Source organism: Rhinolophus sinicus, linkage group LG02, assembly GCF_036562045.2.
Source record: "Rhinolophus sinicus isolate RSC01 linkage group LG02, ASM3656204v1, whole genome shotgun sequence".
NCBI lineage: Eukaryota > Metazoa > Chordata > Mammalia > Chiroptera > Rhinolophidae > Rhinolophus > Rhinolophus sinicus.
In genome coordinates, this window is record NC_133752.1 from 193,130,759 (window position 1) to 193,148,348 (window position 17,590).

Here is a 17,590-nt window from a genome sequence, read left to right on the forward strand (position 1 = left end):
TTTATCTTTTGAATTTGTGCTTTCCAAGCTGTGTGTTTATTCTCACACTTGGCTTAAGCTAGTATGTTACTGTTTCTAGTTCAGTCCTTTCTCTGTTTTTTGGTTTTTGGGGACCTGGGGGGAAGACAGGTGGATCACACAGGTTCAGGGTTAATAAAAGCCAGCCTCTGGGGTTGGTGGCCACTCCCCGAGATTTCTTACACAAAGGTGCAGCAGTGAAACAAATATCTTCTCATTAGCACCAGAGATAGTGAAACTAGCCATTAGGAGACACTACTGGAGTAAGTGCTCTCCACCACTTTTTAAAAAAATGAAGTATGACTATATTATTATATGTAACTGAATTCAAAACTAATTTTTAAGATGGCAGAGCAGGTAAATGCTGTGCTCGCCTCTTCCCACAACCACATCAAAATTACAACTAAACTACAGAACAACCATCATTGAGAAGCACCTGAAGTCCAGCTGGACAACTAAGGACATACAGAAGAAGCCACATCAAGACTGGTAAGAGGGGTGAAGATTTGAAACAAGCTGGTCTCACACCCACATGTGGTGGTTAAAAATCAGGAAGGACCCTGCGGAGGTCCACCCTGAGCAGTGAGGGATCCCAGCCTCACACCAGGCTCCCCACCTAGCTCAGCATTCCAGTGATAGGAAGAGAAATTCCCACAGCTTCTGGCTGTGAAAACCAATGGAGATTGTGGCTGAGTGAGACGATGAAGGGTGCTAGAGTCCCAGGTGACAAACTTAAAGGGCCCACACAGGGATTTACTTGCTGACAGACTTACTCACTCTGAGCTCCAGTGCTGGGGCAGCAGCTCAAAAGGTGCCAAGCACATACAGGAGGAACTGACTTGTCTGGTTTCAGGAAGAGGGCCGGAAGGCGAGCTTTGTCCCAGACAGAAGTACTGGCAGAAGCCATTGTTCCTTTGTTGAGCCATCCTTCCACCTAGCATGCACATGCAGGCAGGCACCATATTTGAGTCTCAATCAACCAGGCTAACTAACACCCTTTGCCCTGCCCTGGTGATTCTGAGACCTCACCCGACCCAACTGTAAGCCCAACCAAGCTGCTTCCAGTGGCTTTTCTATACAAAGAGCCTGCCTTGGCTCATGCTGGGAACTTTCCTAAAATCTCTCAAAGGTTCACAAACCCCAAACAAGCAGCATCTGGCCTTGGTGTGCCCCATACCTCTGTTGAGCAGCCAGCATTGGTGGTACCCAGCCTTAGTTCAAGGCCTGGACTTTCCCAGGCACCTCTAAGCCCAGCATGAGTGGTGGCCATCTGCAGATTGCTTTGTGGTTCATTCCAGGTAGCCCTAGGCAGCGCACAGGCTAGAGCTGAACTTGGCCTGAACCAGAGCCCATCTTAGGAATTCTTGGGGCTGGGAGGTCCAGTGGCTTCAGACCAAGCCAGAGCACCATCCAACTGCCTCCACAGACAATACACCCAAAAGGCAGACTGGGCAGGCACCATAGCTCTACTGAAGTGAACCCTGCTCCATAGAGTCAACCCCTGCACCACAACTCCTCCACTGTAGTCACAGCAAGTCCTTATAGCCAATCAGCCTGAGAGTTAATCCTTCCCATTGATGTGCAAACAGCAACTAAGGCTCAACAGGACGGCACACACAACCCACACCTTGGAGCACCCACATCGAGTGACCAGAGATACTGCAGCACGGGGATCCACAGGACACCTACTAAATAAGGCCATGACCAGGAGACATAGCAGCCCTACTTAATACATAGAAACAAACAAAGAGAGGCAGCCAAAATGAGGAGACATAGAAACATGTCCCAAAGGAAAGAACAGAACAAAACTCTAGAAAAAGAACTAAATAAAATGGAGACAACCAATCTACCAGATGCAGAGTTCAAAACACTGGTTATAGGATACTCAATGATTTCACTAGAACTTCAACAAAGAGATAGGTAACATAAAAATGGAGATAGAAGGTATAAAAAAGAACCAGTCAGAAATGAAGAATATGATAACTGAAATGAAGAATACATTAGAAGGAATCAGCAGTAGACTAGATGAAGCAGAGGACTGAATCAGCAATTTGGAAGATAAAGTAGCAGAAAACACCCAATCACAACACCAAAAAGAAAAAAGAATCCCAGAAAAATTAGGATAGTTTAAGGGGCCTCTGGGACAACCAGAGGAGATGAAGGAGAAGAGAGAGAGCAAGGAATTGAAAACCTATTTGAAGAAATAATGATGGAAAACTTCCCTAACCTGGCGAAGGAAATAAAACATACAAGCCCAGGAAGCACAGAGAGTCCCAAACAAGATGAACCCAAAGAGGCCAACACCAAGGTACATCATAATTAAAATGCCAAAGGTTAAAGACCAAGAGAATCTTAAAAGCAGCAAAAGAAAGGCAGTTAGTTACCTACTAGGGAGCTGCCATAAGACTGTCAGCTCATTTCTCAGGCCAGAAGGGACTGGCACAAAATATTCACAACCAAGATTACTCTAACTGGCAAAGCTATTGTTTAGAATTAAAGGACAGATAAAGAGTTTCCCAGACAAAAAAAAGCTAAAGGAGTTCATCACCACCAAATCCGTATTACAAGAATATTAAAGAGACTTCATTAAGAAGAAAAAAAAAGATAAAAATATGAATAATAAAATGGCAATAACTACATACCTATCAATAATTACTTTAAATATAAATGGATTAAATGCTCCAATCAAAAGACAGAGAGTGGCTGAATGGATACAAAAACAAAACCCTTACATATGCTGCCTACAAGAAACTTCAGATCAAAAGACACACAGACTGAAAGTAAAGGGATGGAAAAAGATATTTTATGAAAATGAAAATGAAAAAAAGATCTGGGGTAACAATACTTATACCAGACAAAATAGACTTTGAAACAAAGGCTAGAACAAAAGACCAAGAAGGACCCAGCAATTCCACTTCTGGGTATTTATCTGAAGAAACCCAAAACACTAATTCAAAAAGACATATGCATTCATATGTTCACTGCAGCATTATTTACAATAGCCAAAATATGGAAGCAACTTAAGTTTCCATCAATGGATGAATGGATAAAGAAGTGGTATAAATAGTGGAATATTACTCAACCATAAAAAGAATGAAATCTTGCCATCTGCAACAACATGGATGGACCTAGAGGGTACTGTGCTAAGTGAAATAAATCAGAGGAAAACAAATACCATATGATTTCACTTATATGTGGAATCTAAAAAACAAAATAAATGAACAAACAAAATAGAAACAAACTCAGAAGTACAGAGAACATTCTGATGGTTGCCAGACAGGAGGGGGGTTGTAGGACGGATGAAAAAAACTAATTTTTTTCTGTAGTTTCTGTCAGTTGTTTCTGGGTTGCTCTGTATATTTTTCAAGTGCATGTTATATACTCCAAAAGCAGGGACCCGTCACAGAAATGAAAATTCTCCACTACTAGTGTGAACCAGTGAATACAGTCCCCAATTAAATCGTATGCGTGTGGCTATATGACATTTCTCAGGTTTAATTAGGTGGGAAAGAGAGAAATTGAGACAGTCTCTTTATCTCCAAACCAGCTCTTAATATATGTCCTAGTTCTGCCCCTGACTCTGCTAATTTGGGTGTAGACATGAAAGAGGGCAAGGATGGGCGGGGGAGTGTGTATGGAGGCGGACAGCTCTTCAGAAACAGGGGAACCAACAGAAGATCCAGAAGGTCTAGGGTGGCAGCTCGGGCAGAGCGGTCCTAGGAGTGGGGGTGGTGCGCAGCTAGAAAGCAGGAGGTGAAAGGGGAGGGCAAGTGTGGAAGGCAGGAGCTCCCACTCCCCCTCAAGCAGGGGACAGACAGGCTGGACCTGCCCGTCTTCCCCACTTTCCTATTCCAGCTGATGGCACCGCCACCCACCTGGCTACCTTTACTTTGCATTGTAAGGCAGTGCGACCAAGTGGTTACAAGCACAAGCTCTACACCAAAACAGACCAAGAATCAAGGTCTGGCTTTGAGCCTTACTACAGTGTGACCCTGGACAAGTTCCTTAGCTTTGCTCAGGTGCAAACTGACAATTCTAGGACCTCCCTGGTAGGGTTGTTGAAAGAATTAAAAAGTGCTTATAATATTGTTAGCATTTAATAAGTGTCAACCCTTATTATTATTGTAGTAGTAGTAGTAGTAATAATACTGATAATGATAAAATAATAAAAAAGCAGTTCTGGAGGTCATCCTTCACTCCTTATCTCTCACCACACATTTTTAATTAATCACCAAGTCCTAGAACTTCTACTTTTGCCTCTATGGGTGTTCTGCTTTGTAAGAGTGATGGGGATACACTGTAGGAGACAAGTTCTCAGCTGCAGCACAATTGAACACACAGATCGCGCTATTTTATAATGGAATTTTACTGTTTGAATAGCTGCAAATGCCTGAGGGCATAATTCCGCAATAATTACCATATCTTTGAGAACTTTCTGCACCATCAGTGAGAAAACAGAAATCGAAATTACCAAACAAAATCGTCTTGAAAACCTAGTTTCTTCAGAGCCAATTTACTCTTTTCTAAGCCTGCCTGCTGATAAAAGGTGGCACCATATTCTGCCACAACAATAACGTGATTGGACTCCTCAAATGACTTGGTGTTCTGCAAGACATAAAAACCTCTCAATTCCACATCTCTAAACTCTTCTATCACATCTCAGAATCCATTCTGTTAAAAATAAAGTGAAACCTAGCAAAACAGTCTGCAGTAACTGAGTATGTAACCGATTCACGCATTATTCCCAGCATTCCCTTTCTCTTTAAAATGAGGGCACAAAAAAGTAAGGATCCTTGCACACCCAGGAGCAAACCACTGTCACAATGAACTCATTCTGTGGGGAGATGAGTCCCCAAGGTCTCCAAACCCCCTTTTTAAAGTCTATTTTTATCAGTTTGTGAATAGATTTTGGAAGCCCTTTAATCCCCAAATTTCTATGACACTCTACTTTTGATATGATCCATTTCTGTGTCATTCAGTCTTTTCCTGTGACTCAGGCTATAAATGCTATTTAACTACCATCTATTGTGTTGCCCAGTAAAGGGAAACGAATGTACTCAAACTTTTGCCCCACCACTTTTGTACACCCTATTCCCAAACTGGCCTAGTTCTCTCTTGCTCCCAGCTTTTGTACATACTATTCTCTCTGTCTAGAAAATTCTCCCTCTACCCCAACTCCCCTTGCTTGACTAACTCCTGCTTATCCTTCCGGATTCAGCTTGGACTTCATTTCCTCCAGGAAGCATTCCCTGACCCGCAAATCAGAGCTGGCTGTCACTTTACCCGGCCCTCCCACACCCCCAGTGCTGCCCAAATTCACAGGACTTGCACATTACACCCCAATTACCCATTTATCTCTCTGTGTCTCCACTAAGCTCAGCTCTGAAATAGGACCACATTCGTCTTGTTCACAATCGTGTCCCCAGTGTCTAGTAAATTGCCTCCTCATAATGGGTGCTTAATAAATATTTAAAGAATGAACACACGAGCAATTTGACAGTAAGTAAACTGTAAAATATTTTTATAACTGCCTTATAATAAGGTCCTCAAGTTCCAAGTAAAATACTTAAGAAAGTAACATCTAATGAGATATTTTTAAGCTGAGATAATTACAAAGTCAATCAGAATATACCCACTTTTAATTTAAGCCAAGTTTGTTCTATTCTTTTAATGGAGTTGGCTAAATAGAAACTCAAATAAGTGCTTGTTAAGTATGCTAATTAACAAATGGTGGAATTAAAATATGTGAGCTATGTGAAACCTAGCTAAAATCTGAAGTTACTAGTGTGTGTGTAGGAAGCACATAGTAAGTAAGGTAGTTTCTCAGAAGGATAGTTTTTGCTGCCTCAGTTATTTGTGGGGTTTGTATGTGTACATTTCAAGATACCTGATTCAGCAGGTTTTGGTGATGGAGGATGGGGAGGAAGGAATGCTTTATCTCTGGAGGTTTTTTCATCTCAACTCTCAGTGCGGTACAACTGGAAATGTGACAGCCAGTACAAAAGGGAGACAGCGTATCCTTCTATTCCCTAAGAATCCACTAGTGGATCTCCTACATGTATGAAGGAAGCCAACAGAAAAGGTCTTAAGATTTTTCTTTATGTTCTATTTTATTCCATAAAGAAGTTTATTTGCCCAATATGTCATCAGCAGCACTTATTTCAATAATCCTGGAATTCACATTTCAGTTCAAAAGTTACTTTTGAATTCCTAAGAATTCCTTCATCAGGTCAAATCCTAATATTCTTTTGCAGACTTATTAGCCTTTATATTTGTAAGAAACAATTTGATCAATCTTTTCAATTAACTTATCAAACAAGTCTAGAACTCCAGCTCTGTGAAGACAGGAATTGTATCTGATTTTGCTCACCACTCTATCCCAGGGGCCTGGGACAGAATCTTCTGAATAACAGGTACTGAAAAAGACAGAGACCAGATAGGTAAATGATCACAGAGGCCCCTTTTCCCTAAGGGCATTGTTGAGTTCAACAAATTCCAACTGTCATTTCGATAACCTTGAAAGGTGATAGGAACAGAAATCACCTCACACAAGGTGGGCAGTCTAACAAGAGAAGGCCCTTACAACAAAGTGGGGCCCAGTGACTACTCAATGGGAATGAATTGGAAATGAGCCATCCCTTATGAGGAATTTGTGATTCACCTGAGTATTCTAGAAAACTCCAACAATGGTCTTCAAGAACCTATACTATCTGGCATTACTCCCTGCTCTTTCCTCCATGACCGCAAATCTCCCACTATTCTCCCCTTTCCTCACTTCGCACCAGCCACACTGGCCTTCTTGACATTCCTCAAACGTGCCAAAGATCCTCCCGCATTAGAGTCTTTGCACTAACAGTTCCCTCCAGTTCCTAACCCTGTTGGGAAGATGGAAATCAGGTTTGGTTCGGGAGTGGCACCCAGGTATTAGGATATTTTTCACATGTCCCATATTTCTTCAAAATTACCAGGGATCATTTTAGCTTTTAGTAGATAATTGTTGACACTGAGTGATGGGTACATGCAGCTCCTTACACTGTGCCCTCAGATAAATATAAAACAAAATAAAAGCTTCTCCAGTGATTCTAATATACAGCACAGTCGAGAAGCTCTGGTCTATAATCCCCAAAGTAGATCATTTTCCCCGTGAGTATAATAATTGCGACATTTCTATTTGAAAGGCTGTCTTCATGAATTTAAAAGATACTTATAAGATGAAAAATGTCAAATTTATTTTCGAAAACACAAGGAAAAAGAGTACACATTTGAATTCACTTTGCAATATACATTAACAATACAAACACCTGTTCCATGTTCTCTGTCTCGTCTTCACTGTCAACCAACATGGCATCCACGAGAAGGAATAAGTTTCTGGCCTTTGGTCTGCAGAACTTGAAACTTGGCACGAGAACATGTGAACCATGTACCCCAGACTCAATCCTCCTAACTCAAGGCAAAGGCTTGTTAACAAGGGCGCCCCATACGGATGAAAAGTAAAGGGCTCTCACTGCCAACTTCTCCAGAATAGTCACCTGCAGTTTGAGGTCTTACCACAACATTCACTAACGCTAACGTATTTTGACGTAAAGTACAGTGCATGGAAGAATGAAATTCTCTTCAGTTGCAAATGAACTAATATCTAAATGTGAAAACATTACCAAAGATGATACCTTATCTGTTTAAAAAATAAACCACTAAATGAATTTATTGGTTTGAAAGATACTTGTGCATAAATCTGATGAGGGAAAATCAAACCATCACCCTATTGTTGCCATAGCAATGATAATCCATGAAAGGTTAATTTCATAGTCTTTGGGAAGTGGGACCACATGAGTTCTATCAGAAATGGCTATTGTGATGATTAGATTTGACCTGGGCCCCCCTCAGAGGACTGGGGAAACTGCAGAGACGTGCTTTTTTGTGGACTATTTCCACTCATGCATACCAGATGGTTACTGATGACACTAAGCTCTTGTATCACCATACTCAGATCTTCGTGTAATTTGACTATCGCATTTTTCACCTCCTCTAGAAGAACTTGAATGGAATTGTTTGCTTTGGGCTCCCTAGGCAGGCGTTTGGTTGTCTGCAAACTAGAACAGGACACAGAGGTGAAGTGGTCTACATTTTGGGTGGAAAACTCTACCCAGTTACTTTCAGAAATATGACTTATCTTCTTTACATCAGAATCAGAGTTCTCTGGAATAATTTCCAGTAGATTGAGGTTGTCATTTTCTTCATCAGAAGATACTGTGCTCTTAGGATCAAAGGAACGATGAACACTGGCTGTGTTATGTTTATCTTTAGAGGTGGCAGAAGAAGACTGTTGATGGGACAAAGTCCAGAAGGAAGATCCGGCCAAAATCGAGGATAAGAGAGGAACAGGCTTCTCTAGAGAGGTTGAATCAGGAGACGACACAGATAAAGTAGAAAAGGAGGATGTTCCTCCAGAGGTGGTTGAAACTAAAATGTATAAATGAGAGAGAAAGATTATGCAAATACAAATGAGAGTAGTAGCTAAAATAATTTTACAATGTAAACTCCTATCTGGGAGGTCTCTACATACACTGCTTAGAATTTTATATGCTAAGTAATCATAATAAGCCTAAATAAACCCAAAGCAGGAAACAGCGAAAATCTAAAGATGCATTATATATCAATGGTACCATAGAAATGGTATCATAGAAACAAAAGTAGAACAATATTCATCTTGACTCTCAAACCCTGACCAACACATTTTTATGCTTTACTTATCAGCAAGAGCAGAAAAGTAAAGTATTACACCCTCTTCTACTGGTGGCATTTTAAGTTGGTATTTAAAATAGTCAAATATAGTCAAGATTGAAGTCCAACCCATCGGAGATCTAGAACACTAGCACATGTGCACAATTAATTTTCCCACAAAAAAAACTGTAAGTAAAATAGAAAGCATTCTAAACCAATTTTCCATAAAATTAAAAACTTAGTAACATTTTAACTTCCTTTCAGGCAGAGTCATGTAAAATCTCTTCATTCATATGCGTACTTCATTCTAAATCATTATTTCCCAAATGTGTTCTGAGAAATACTGTGTTCCTTAAGATGTAAAAAGATGTTTTGTGAAAACAGGTCTTCTAAGTAAGACTCGCATAATGGGCCTCCCATTAGGAGACTGACAATGTCCAGTAGGACATTTAAAGTTCTGAGAAATCTACAGTAATTTATTCAAATGTTTTCCAACTTTTCTTGGACAGAGAACTTTTTCTTGTGTCCCTGGAATATCTACGTACATTCATTTATGTATTAGGTGGCACAAATTGGTGAAATCCAGTTCTAAAATATATGAAACTAACTCTGGACTTGCTACTTAAATTTAAAAAAAAAATTATTCCCTATAGTCATAGGACGGGGAAATTAATGCTTATCACTTGGCACACATGAATTATCTGTTCATATTATTTTACTTCTTTTATATATTCATGTTCCTCTAAGCTAAATTGGACCTCCTGTAAAAATCATGGCTGGAGTAGGTGGCTTCTATTTTCTGCTTCAAAGCTCTCCAGTGCTCTGGAAAATTTCCAATCACAAATTTTTTTTTGGGTGGTGGTAAAATGAATATTCTCAGCTGATGCAGCAGCAGAATATGAAAAGGAAAGTGGGGACTTCAGCACATGGTCAAGACAAAAGCACACTTAAGAATCTAGGTCAGACTTCTCTGGACATTCTATCCTTGGATTAAAACGGGTCTGATGGTGATGGGCAAGCCCCTGAGCAAAGCCTCCACGCATATGCGCCCCGAGTCAGAGTCACACTGCTGCATTCTCAAGTGGCTGTGCTGTTACCAGGATCAGAGACCTGTCGTCTGACACATCCCCTCACCATCCTCCTGTGGTGGGCTCTGTTTTCTATATCCCATGCTTTTCTCTTTCTTGGTTTACTCTCATTTTGGAGCAACACATTCTCTAGTAGTTCACTGAAAAAGGATGCAGAAGTAAAAGCTTTGAGAACTTGCAGGTTTTGAAAATGTCTGTCTCCTACTTTTAGGCTTAATGATAGTTTGGTTAGGTAAAGAATTCTAGGTTGGAAGTCCCTTTCTTTCAGAATTTTGAAGGCAAAATCCCCGTCTTCTCGCTTTCAGTATTGCTGCTCAGGAGTCGGAGCCATTCTAATTCTTATTCATTGTATACAACGTGTTTTAGCTCTGAAGTATTATAGAATTTTCTCTTTGTCCCCAGCTTTCTGAAGCTTCTCCGTGTGCCCTGAGGGGTATTACTGTCAGTCACTGAGGTCAACTGAAAGTCAACTGACTTAATCGAGCAACACACTTCCTTCAGCTTTGGAAAATTTTCTTGAATGCTTGAACTATTTCCCCACCACGTTTCCTCTTTCGGAACCTCCTCTTGTTCAGATGTTAGATCTCCTGGACTAGTCCTCTAATCTTCCTGTTTTTCTCTCCCGTTTTCCCTACCTTTGTCTTTGTGCTCTAGTTCTTTAGAGATTTTATCAACTTTAGCTTCCAATCCTACCAACGAGTTGTTAATTTCTTCTACTATATATTTAATTTCCAAGAGCTATTTTTTTTTGGTTCTCAGAAATTCTTTCTGCAACACCCTGTCCTTGCTTCATAGATGCAAACTACTCCCTTATGTCTTGTCTCAATGTTCTACGTTAGAAGATTTTTTCAGAAGGGCCTGGTACTCCTTGCTGTCTGCTTATGATTAAGAATGGAGGGTTACAAAGTTGATGGGATGCTCTGAGTGTGAATGTGGGACTTGTCCACTTAGAGCTTTAGTGTACAGTCATTTGGGTGGTTCACTTATTGGGGAACCACTAATGTCAGTATCTGTAGTTCTTTCTTCTGAAGGTGTTAGATTCTTGTGAGTATAGTTTTCCTACCTCCTGCCAAGAAGGGAAAGATCTGGCTCCCAGGGTGCTGGAGTCTGGGAGGGCAGGGGTCTGGGTTCTCAGCATTCGGCATTTGTTTGCACATGCTCACATAATCCTGTAGTGTTTGTTACAGCACCCAAACACTCAACTATACCTAATATCTCTCATTTCAGAGACCCTCCATCTACCTTCTCCAGAAAACACATCTCCAGACTTCTGCAGAGGGTATAGGAGTAGGTGTTGATTCAGGGCAACTGTTTATCTATTTGGAAAGAAGAAGTCTAAGGATTTAACTGCATTTCAAATAGTTGTTTTCTAATTCTCTTTATTTAGCACCATCCTCCAATAGCAACAGGTTTCACGATGTCAGATGATTAAGTTTGTGAACTCATCCTAGAAAAAGTGCTACACACCTCATTGCTGAATATCACTATGGTCACCTTCAAAGTACTCCCCTTGGGAAGCTATGCACTGACACCAGCGCCTAGTACACTCTTCAAAGCAATTTTGGAACTCTTTTTCTGGAATGGCCATCAGAGATGTTGTTGTATTACCCTTGATGTCCTGAATGTCATCAAAATGGCTTCCTTTCAATATTTCCTTTATCTTCAGGTAAAGATAGAAGTCACTGGGGGCCAGAGCAGGTGAGTAGGGAGGGTGTTCCAATACAGTTATTTGTTTACTGGCTAAAAACTCCCTCACAGACAGTGCTGTGTGAGCTGGTGCATTGTCGTGATGCAAGAGCCATGAATTGTTGACGAGAAGTTCAGGTTGTCTAACTTCTTCACGCAGCCTTTTCAGCACTTCCAAATAGTAAACTTGGTTAACTGTTTGTCCAGTTGTTATAAAACATAATGAATAATCCATTTGATATCAAAAAAAGGTTAGTAACATTATTGCAACAAGTTCGTGAACTTAATTGTCAGACCTCATATAAACCCATTTTAAACACGAGGCAAAGAAATCTCAGAGGCTAAAAATCTTGCCCAAGATCACAAGGGTAAAAAGAGGCAGAGATGAGATTCAAATTCAGGTGTCTGATGTCAAAACGTATGATCTAAAACCACTATGTTACACATCCATGCCATCCCAGTATATTATTACAGAATTAATTTTACTCTATTACAGAATTATGTTAAATTTATGTATAATTTATGTATAAATTGATGTTAAATTATGCATAAAATTTAGAAGGCAGGCAACCAGGACACTGAGGGAACTTGACATCTTATCTATAAGGAATGGTTGATAGATACACAAATCTTTACCCAAAAAGGGATAGTGGAAAAAAGGGTGAGAGGCTATATTTAATTATTAGAATATAGTCACAAAACCTTAGTAACATTTATCTTCCATTTCTCATATTGCATATGAGTTAGAACTTGGGTTAATAGGCGAAAGTTATAGCAAAACAGATTTTAGCCCAACTTAAAAAAGAAAACTTTCTAATAGTCATGGTTTTCCACACATGAAATGAGCTGCTTTGGTAAACCGTTTCCTGACATTCATGAAGCTCATGCACACCCTGAATAACCATTTGGCAGGAAAATTACAGGCTGGATCCATGCACCAGGTGACCAAACTATATGTCCTTGATGAGATTCTACAATTCTAGGACCCAAACATATTTGTTAGAGTACTAAGAAATAGTACTAAAAATAGTTCACTCTAGTCAGCAAGAATGATTTTAAAAAGAAATATTCAATTAGGCCAGGGCCAAAATAATATTTGGGTCAAATATTAATATAATGTTACCTTAATATATTTCAAGATAATACAGTTAGTCACTTACATAGGATGTGATTAAAGTGCCTGGCATCTAACTTTATGCTAGTGGTTCTCTAAGTGTGGTCACTGAACCAGCAGCAGCGGCATCACCTGGGAATTTGTTAGAATGAAGTTCTCAGGCCCCATCCCAAACCAATGGTATCAGAAACTGGAGGTCGGGCGTGGAAAACTGAGTTTTAACAAGGTTCCAGGCGTTTCTGATGCATGAAGTCTGAGAAGCCCTGCCCTCGACGGCATGTCCGCCTTTGGTTGGCTTTGTAGTCCCGACTGCTGGCTGGCTACACAGCGTATCGTTGTTTAGAGTTCTGCAGCTTTGATTCACGGGCTCCAGGACGCCTTTGCTCCTGAAGAGCCACTTCATCTCTAATTGCTGCACACCAATTGACTTCAGTTTCCAAACACTCGCAGCTGCACCAGGCACTTCGAGCTGCACTGCAGGCTACGTCTCCCTGCCTGCTTGGCTACCCTTCTCTGCTCACTACAGAAGTTGTCCGGGTATCTTGTCAACATTCATCATCTTCACACAGTTTACCTGCCAGAGCCGAAATGCAGGGATTATTGCAAATAACCCACAACAAATGGCTGGATTTTAACACCTCAAGCCAATTAGTGCTGAACTTGCTTGAAGATGTACCGATAAAGCAATGAAAGATGCTGACGTGTTAGCTTTAACTTCCTACACTCATGAGTAACACTGGACCAGTGAATTACTATATTGCAGCCTGAAATTTAAAAAGCATTTAGAACTACAGGGCTGCAAAAATAAAATCACAAATACATTTCTAGAAATATTTTAGAACTCTACTTAGCTGTAAATATAAATTTTTCTGTAAGCATCAGGTTCTTGGTTAACTAAATACTTCAAACAGTTCATTGTAAAACAAGGTGTTTTTTTCATTCTCCACTTCATTTCTTTCAGCCTTCCCGGCTGATATGTAATGACTGTCAAGTTAGCTATACACATAAATTATAATATTCGGATTTTGTTCAGTGGTTTAAAAATGGAATATTTGACACATTCATAGCAGAATTATTCATAATATGTCAAAATGGAACAACTCCAATGTCTATTGACTGATGAGTGGATAAAATAAAATGTGTTTATCTATACAATGGAATACCAGGTATGACAATTAAGTTCACGAACTCACCACTGTGCGCTTACACTGGCAGCACTGTACACACAGCTCGGGAAGGTTTCATAACCTTGGTGTATCAGTGTCTCACAGCTGTGTTCGTGCCGACATGTGGCAGTGTCTTGCTGAGTGGTGTTCATTATTGTTGTTGCATGTTTTTGTGTGCTGTCCTGAGAATGTCTGAGCTTGAATTAGAGCAACGAACAAACATTAAATTTCTTGTTAATCTTGGCAAGAGTGGAAGTGAAATCAGGGACATGTTATAGTGGGTAATGCCATGAAGAGAACAGCAGTGTACAAATGGATTAAACATTTTTCTGAGGGGAGAGAATGCGCCACTGATGAAGAGAAGTCAGGGCGGCCAGTAATGAGCAGAACTGACGAAAATATTGCAAAAATTTGTTAAATTGTGTGTCAAAAACATCGGCTGATGGTGAGAAGCATAGCAGACCAAGTAAACATCAATAGAGAAACAGGAAAATCTTAACTGAAAATCTTGGCACGAGAAAGATGTGGGCAAAAATGGTCCTGAAGGAGATCACCGATGAACAAAAGCAAAGGAGAGTTGAAGTTTGCCAAGACCTCTTGGAGAGGCAAGACAATGTTTTGGGCCATGTTATCACTGGTGATGAAACATGAGTGTACCAATACGACCCTGAAACAAAGTGTCAAAGTGCACAATGGAAGTCAGCCAATTCTCCATGACCAAAAAAGTTCTATCAGTCCAAATCAAGAGTCAAAACAATGTTGCTAACCTTTTTTGATATCAGGGGGATTATTCATTATGAATTTGTTCCAACTGGACAAACAGTTGACTAAGTTTACTATTTGGAAGTGCTGAAAAGGCTGCATGAAAAAGTTAGATGACCTGACCTTTTCACCAACAATTCATGGCTTTTGCATCACCACAATGCACCAGCACACACAGTATTGTCTGTGAGAGAGTTTTTAGCCAGTAAATAACTATATTGGAACACCCTCCCTACTCGCCTGCTCTGGCCCCCAGTGACTTCTTTCTTTACCTGAAGATAAAGGAAATATTGAAAGGAAGCCATTTTGATGACATTCAGGACATCAAGGGTAACTCGACAACAGCTCTGATGGCCATTCCAGAAAAAGAGTTCCAAAACTGCTTTGAAGGGTGGACTAGGTGCTGGCGTCGGTGCATAGCTTCCCAAGGGGAGGACTTCGAAGGTGACACCGTAGTGATATTCAGCAATGAGGTATGGAACACTTTTTCTAGAATGAGTTTGCGAACTTGATCGTCAGACCTCATATTATTCAGCCATAAAAAGGAACAAAGAACTGATATATGCTACAACATGGACAGATCGTGAAAACATTATGCTAAGTGAAAAGAAGGCCGTCACCAAGACCACATATATTATGATTTCATCATATGAAATGTCCAGACTAGGCATTTGTAGTGACAGAAATCTGTAGAGACAGAAAGTAGATTAGTGGTTGCAGGAATTAGGGAGCGGGAGAAATGGGGAATAACTGCTAAATGGTACAGGACTTTTTGTAGTGATGAATTAGTGGTGATGGTTGTACAACTCTGAGAATATACTAAAAAGCAGTAAATTGTACACTTTAAAAGGGTGCATTTTATGGTATATGAATTAGGTCTCAATTTTTAAAAATAATATTTGAAAATTTATTTTTAATGTCATGATTATAACTAAGCTACATAAAAGAAACAGATTTAGGAATAAAATAGGGTTAGAGAGAAATGCTAATGAGTTTGCCTCTAAATCACTTGTGCTAAATTTTCACTGAAAAATTGCATTACTGGATTAAAGATGAGATTTCTCGCTTACCTATGAAGAATAAATTTGGTTCGCTGAATTTTAAAAATCAGCTCAGTGTGTTCTTTTGTTTGCACAGATGCAGCACGAGGAGCTGTGCGGCTAGAAGAGCTGCTGGGGCTGTCTGGGGGTGGGGCTGTATCTGGGGGCGGGGCTTGTCTGGGGCGGGGCTTGTCTGGAGGCGGGGCTTGTCTGGGTGGGGCTGTGTCTGGGGGCGGGGCTTGTCTGGGGGCGGGGCAGAGCATTGGCAGTGACTTTCCTGTGTGTAAGGCTCCCTTCAACACGCTTCTGCTGAACCAGCCTGACCAGTAGCTCAGGGTTAGCTGAGATGGTTTGCAGAACTGTGTTCTGTCATTTCCCCCATTTCTTTTAGGGAAAGCGTCCATTGTTCTGGCTCTGAAGCCTTTTGTAGAAAAAAAGGAAAAGAGCACGGTGAATGAGTGTGTGTGTGTGCGTGCGTGCGTGCGTGCGTGCGTGTGTGTGTGATGTTTGGTGTCTTTCCCTAGCAAAAATGAACTGAAAAATCCGGAACCACTACCACTGAAAACCAGAGTTAAAAATGGAACCAATGAAACACAGAAACAAAGGATAAGAACACCCACCACTATCCCAACATAAGAAAGTATAGAGCAGCGTTTTTCCCTCCAAAGAAAATGAAAGTCTAGTGCAGTCTAACACACTAACTGTGTTTATGAGAATATAAAGAAAGCTGCCTGCCACGAGATCTGGCTTCTAAGCATCCACTAGCTCTTTTTCCCTTTTTAGTATGCATGATAAGATATCTAATGACCTAAAAGAAGAGTTTGAGCTACAAATAAATAACTTAAATTTAGATGGAGGAGCAGAAGGAATGGGCTGTTCTAAGCACGGAGTGATTTAGTATCAAAAGGTCAAAGGAGGTTGCTGTAGCAAATCAAATCGGTCCCTCTCATTCAGTAAAAATATTAAGGTGTATTAGCTAGTGGCCGCAGACAGCCTCCCTGATATTTGAGATCCACTAAAACATGATTGTGCAAGTATTTTTTAAATTTGCCCAGCTTGTTATCTCCAAAGAATTTATAACATCAAACCTGGACTCTTCATATAAATAAATACTTCTTAAAACCAGAAGATAGATACGGCAGCTCCCCCTTATCCATGGGGGAAATGTTCCAAGACCTATATATACAGCTGACCCTTGAACAACGTGGGTTTGAACTGTGCAGATGTACTTATATGCAGATTTTTTCAATAAATACTGTAAATGTATTTTCTTTCTTTTGATTTTCTTAATAACCTTTTCTCTAACTTACTTTATTGTAAGAATACAGTATATAATACATATAACACAAAGTATGTGTTAATCGATTGTTTATACTGTCAGTAAGGCTTCTGGTCAACAGGAGGCTAATAGTTAAGGTTTGGAGGAGTGAAAAGTTATATGCAGAGTTCTGACTGCTCAAGTGGGAGTTGGAGCCCCAACCCCGTGTTGTTCAGGGTCATTTGTAACCATGTCTTTTTCCTGTACATACATATTCCTGATAAAGTTTAATTTATAAATTAAGCACGGTAAGTGATTAACAACACTAACTAATAATAAAATAATAAAACAATATACTATAATAAAAGTGACATGAATGTGGGCGCTCGTTCAAGGGGACCTCTAGCTGCAGTCTCCATACAGGCTCAATGCTTTTCTGGTGCAACACGCTGTTGGCTAGAACATGTTTTCTGCTCACGTCTTCCACCCACAAATTTAATGCCTTTTCCATCCTAACAAAGCAGTTAGCACGCACTGTGGCCATAACTTTTGCAGCCTGAGATGCGACAGCAAATCTAGCACAGATTTATGTTTCCTTCTTGACAATTTCATGGGTAGAAGATTCTTCCTTACCATAGATCTTAGCAACCTCAGCATACAATGGTTTTCTTTCCTTATTGAGTAGAGAACTTTTACCTTTTCACTTAAAGGACACACTTTATGGCTTCTCTTTGGTG

The 17,590-nt window shown here is 40.3% G+C and overlaps 1 protein-coding gene across 1 annotated transcript in view; it reads right to left on the reverse strand.

Annotated features, from left to right (window-relative positions):
• Positions 1-7,331: 7,331 nt before the first annotated feature.
• ENTHD1 (ENTH domain containing 1) overlaps positions 7,332-17,590 on the reverse strand; it is a 91,298-nt gene continuing 81,039 nt past the window's right edge. The window contains exon 6 of the mRNA XM_019734441.2: positions 7,332-8,478. Within this exon, the coding sequence (XP_019590000.2) occupies positions 7,877-8,478 (602 nt within the window). The 3' untranslated portion in view covers positions 7,332-7,876. The remainder of the gene's footprint in view (positions 8,479-17,590) is intronic.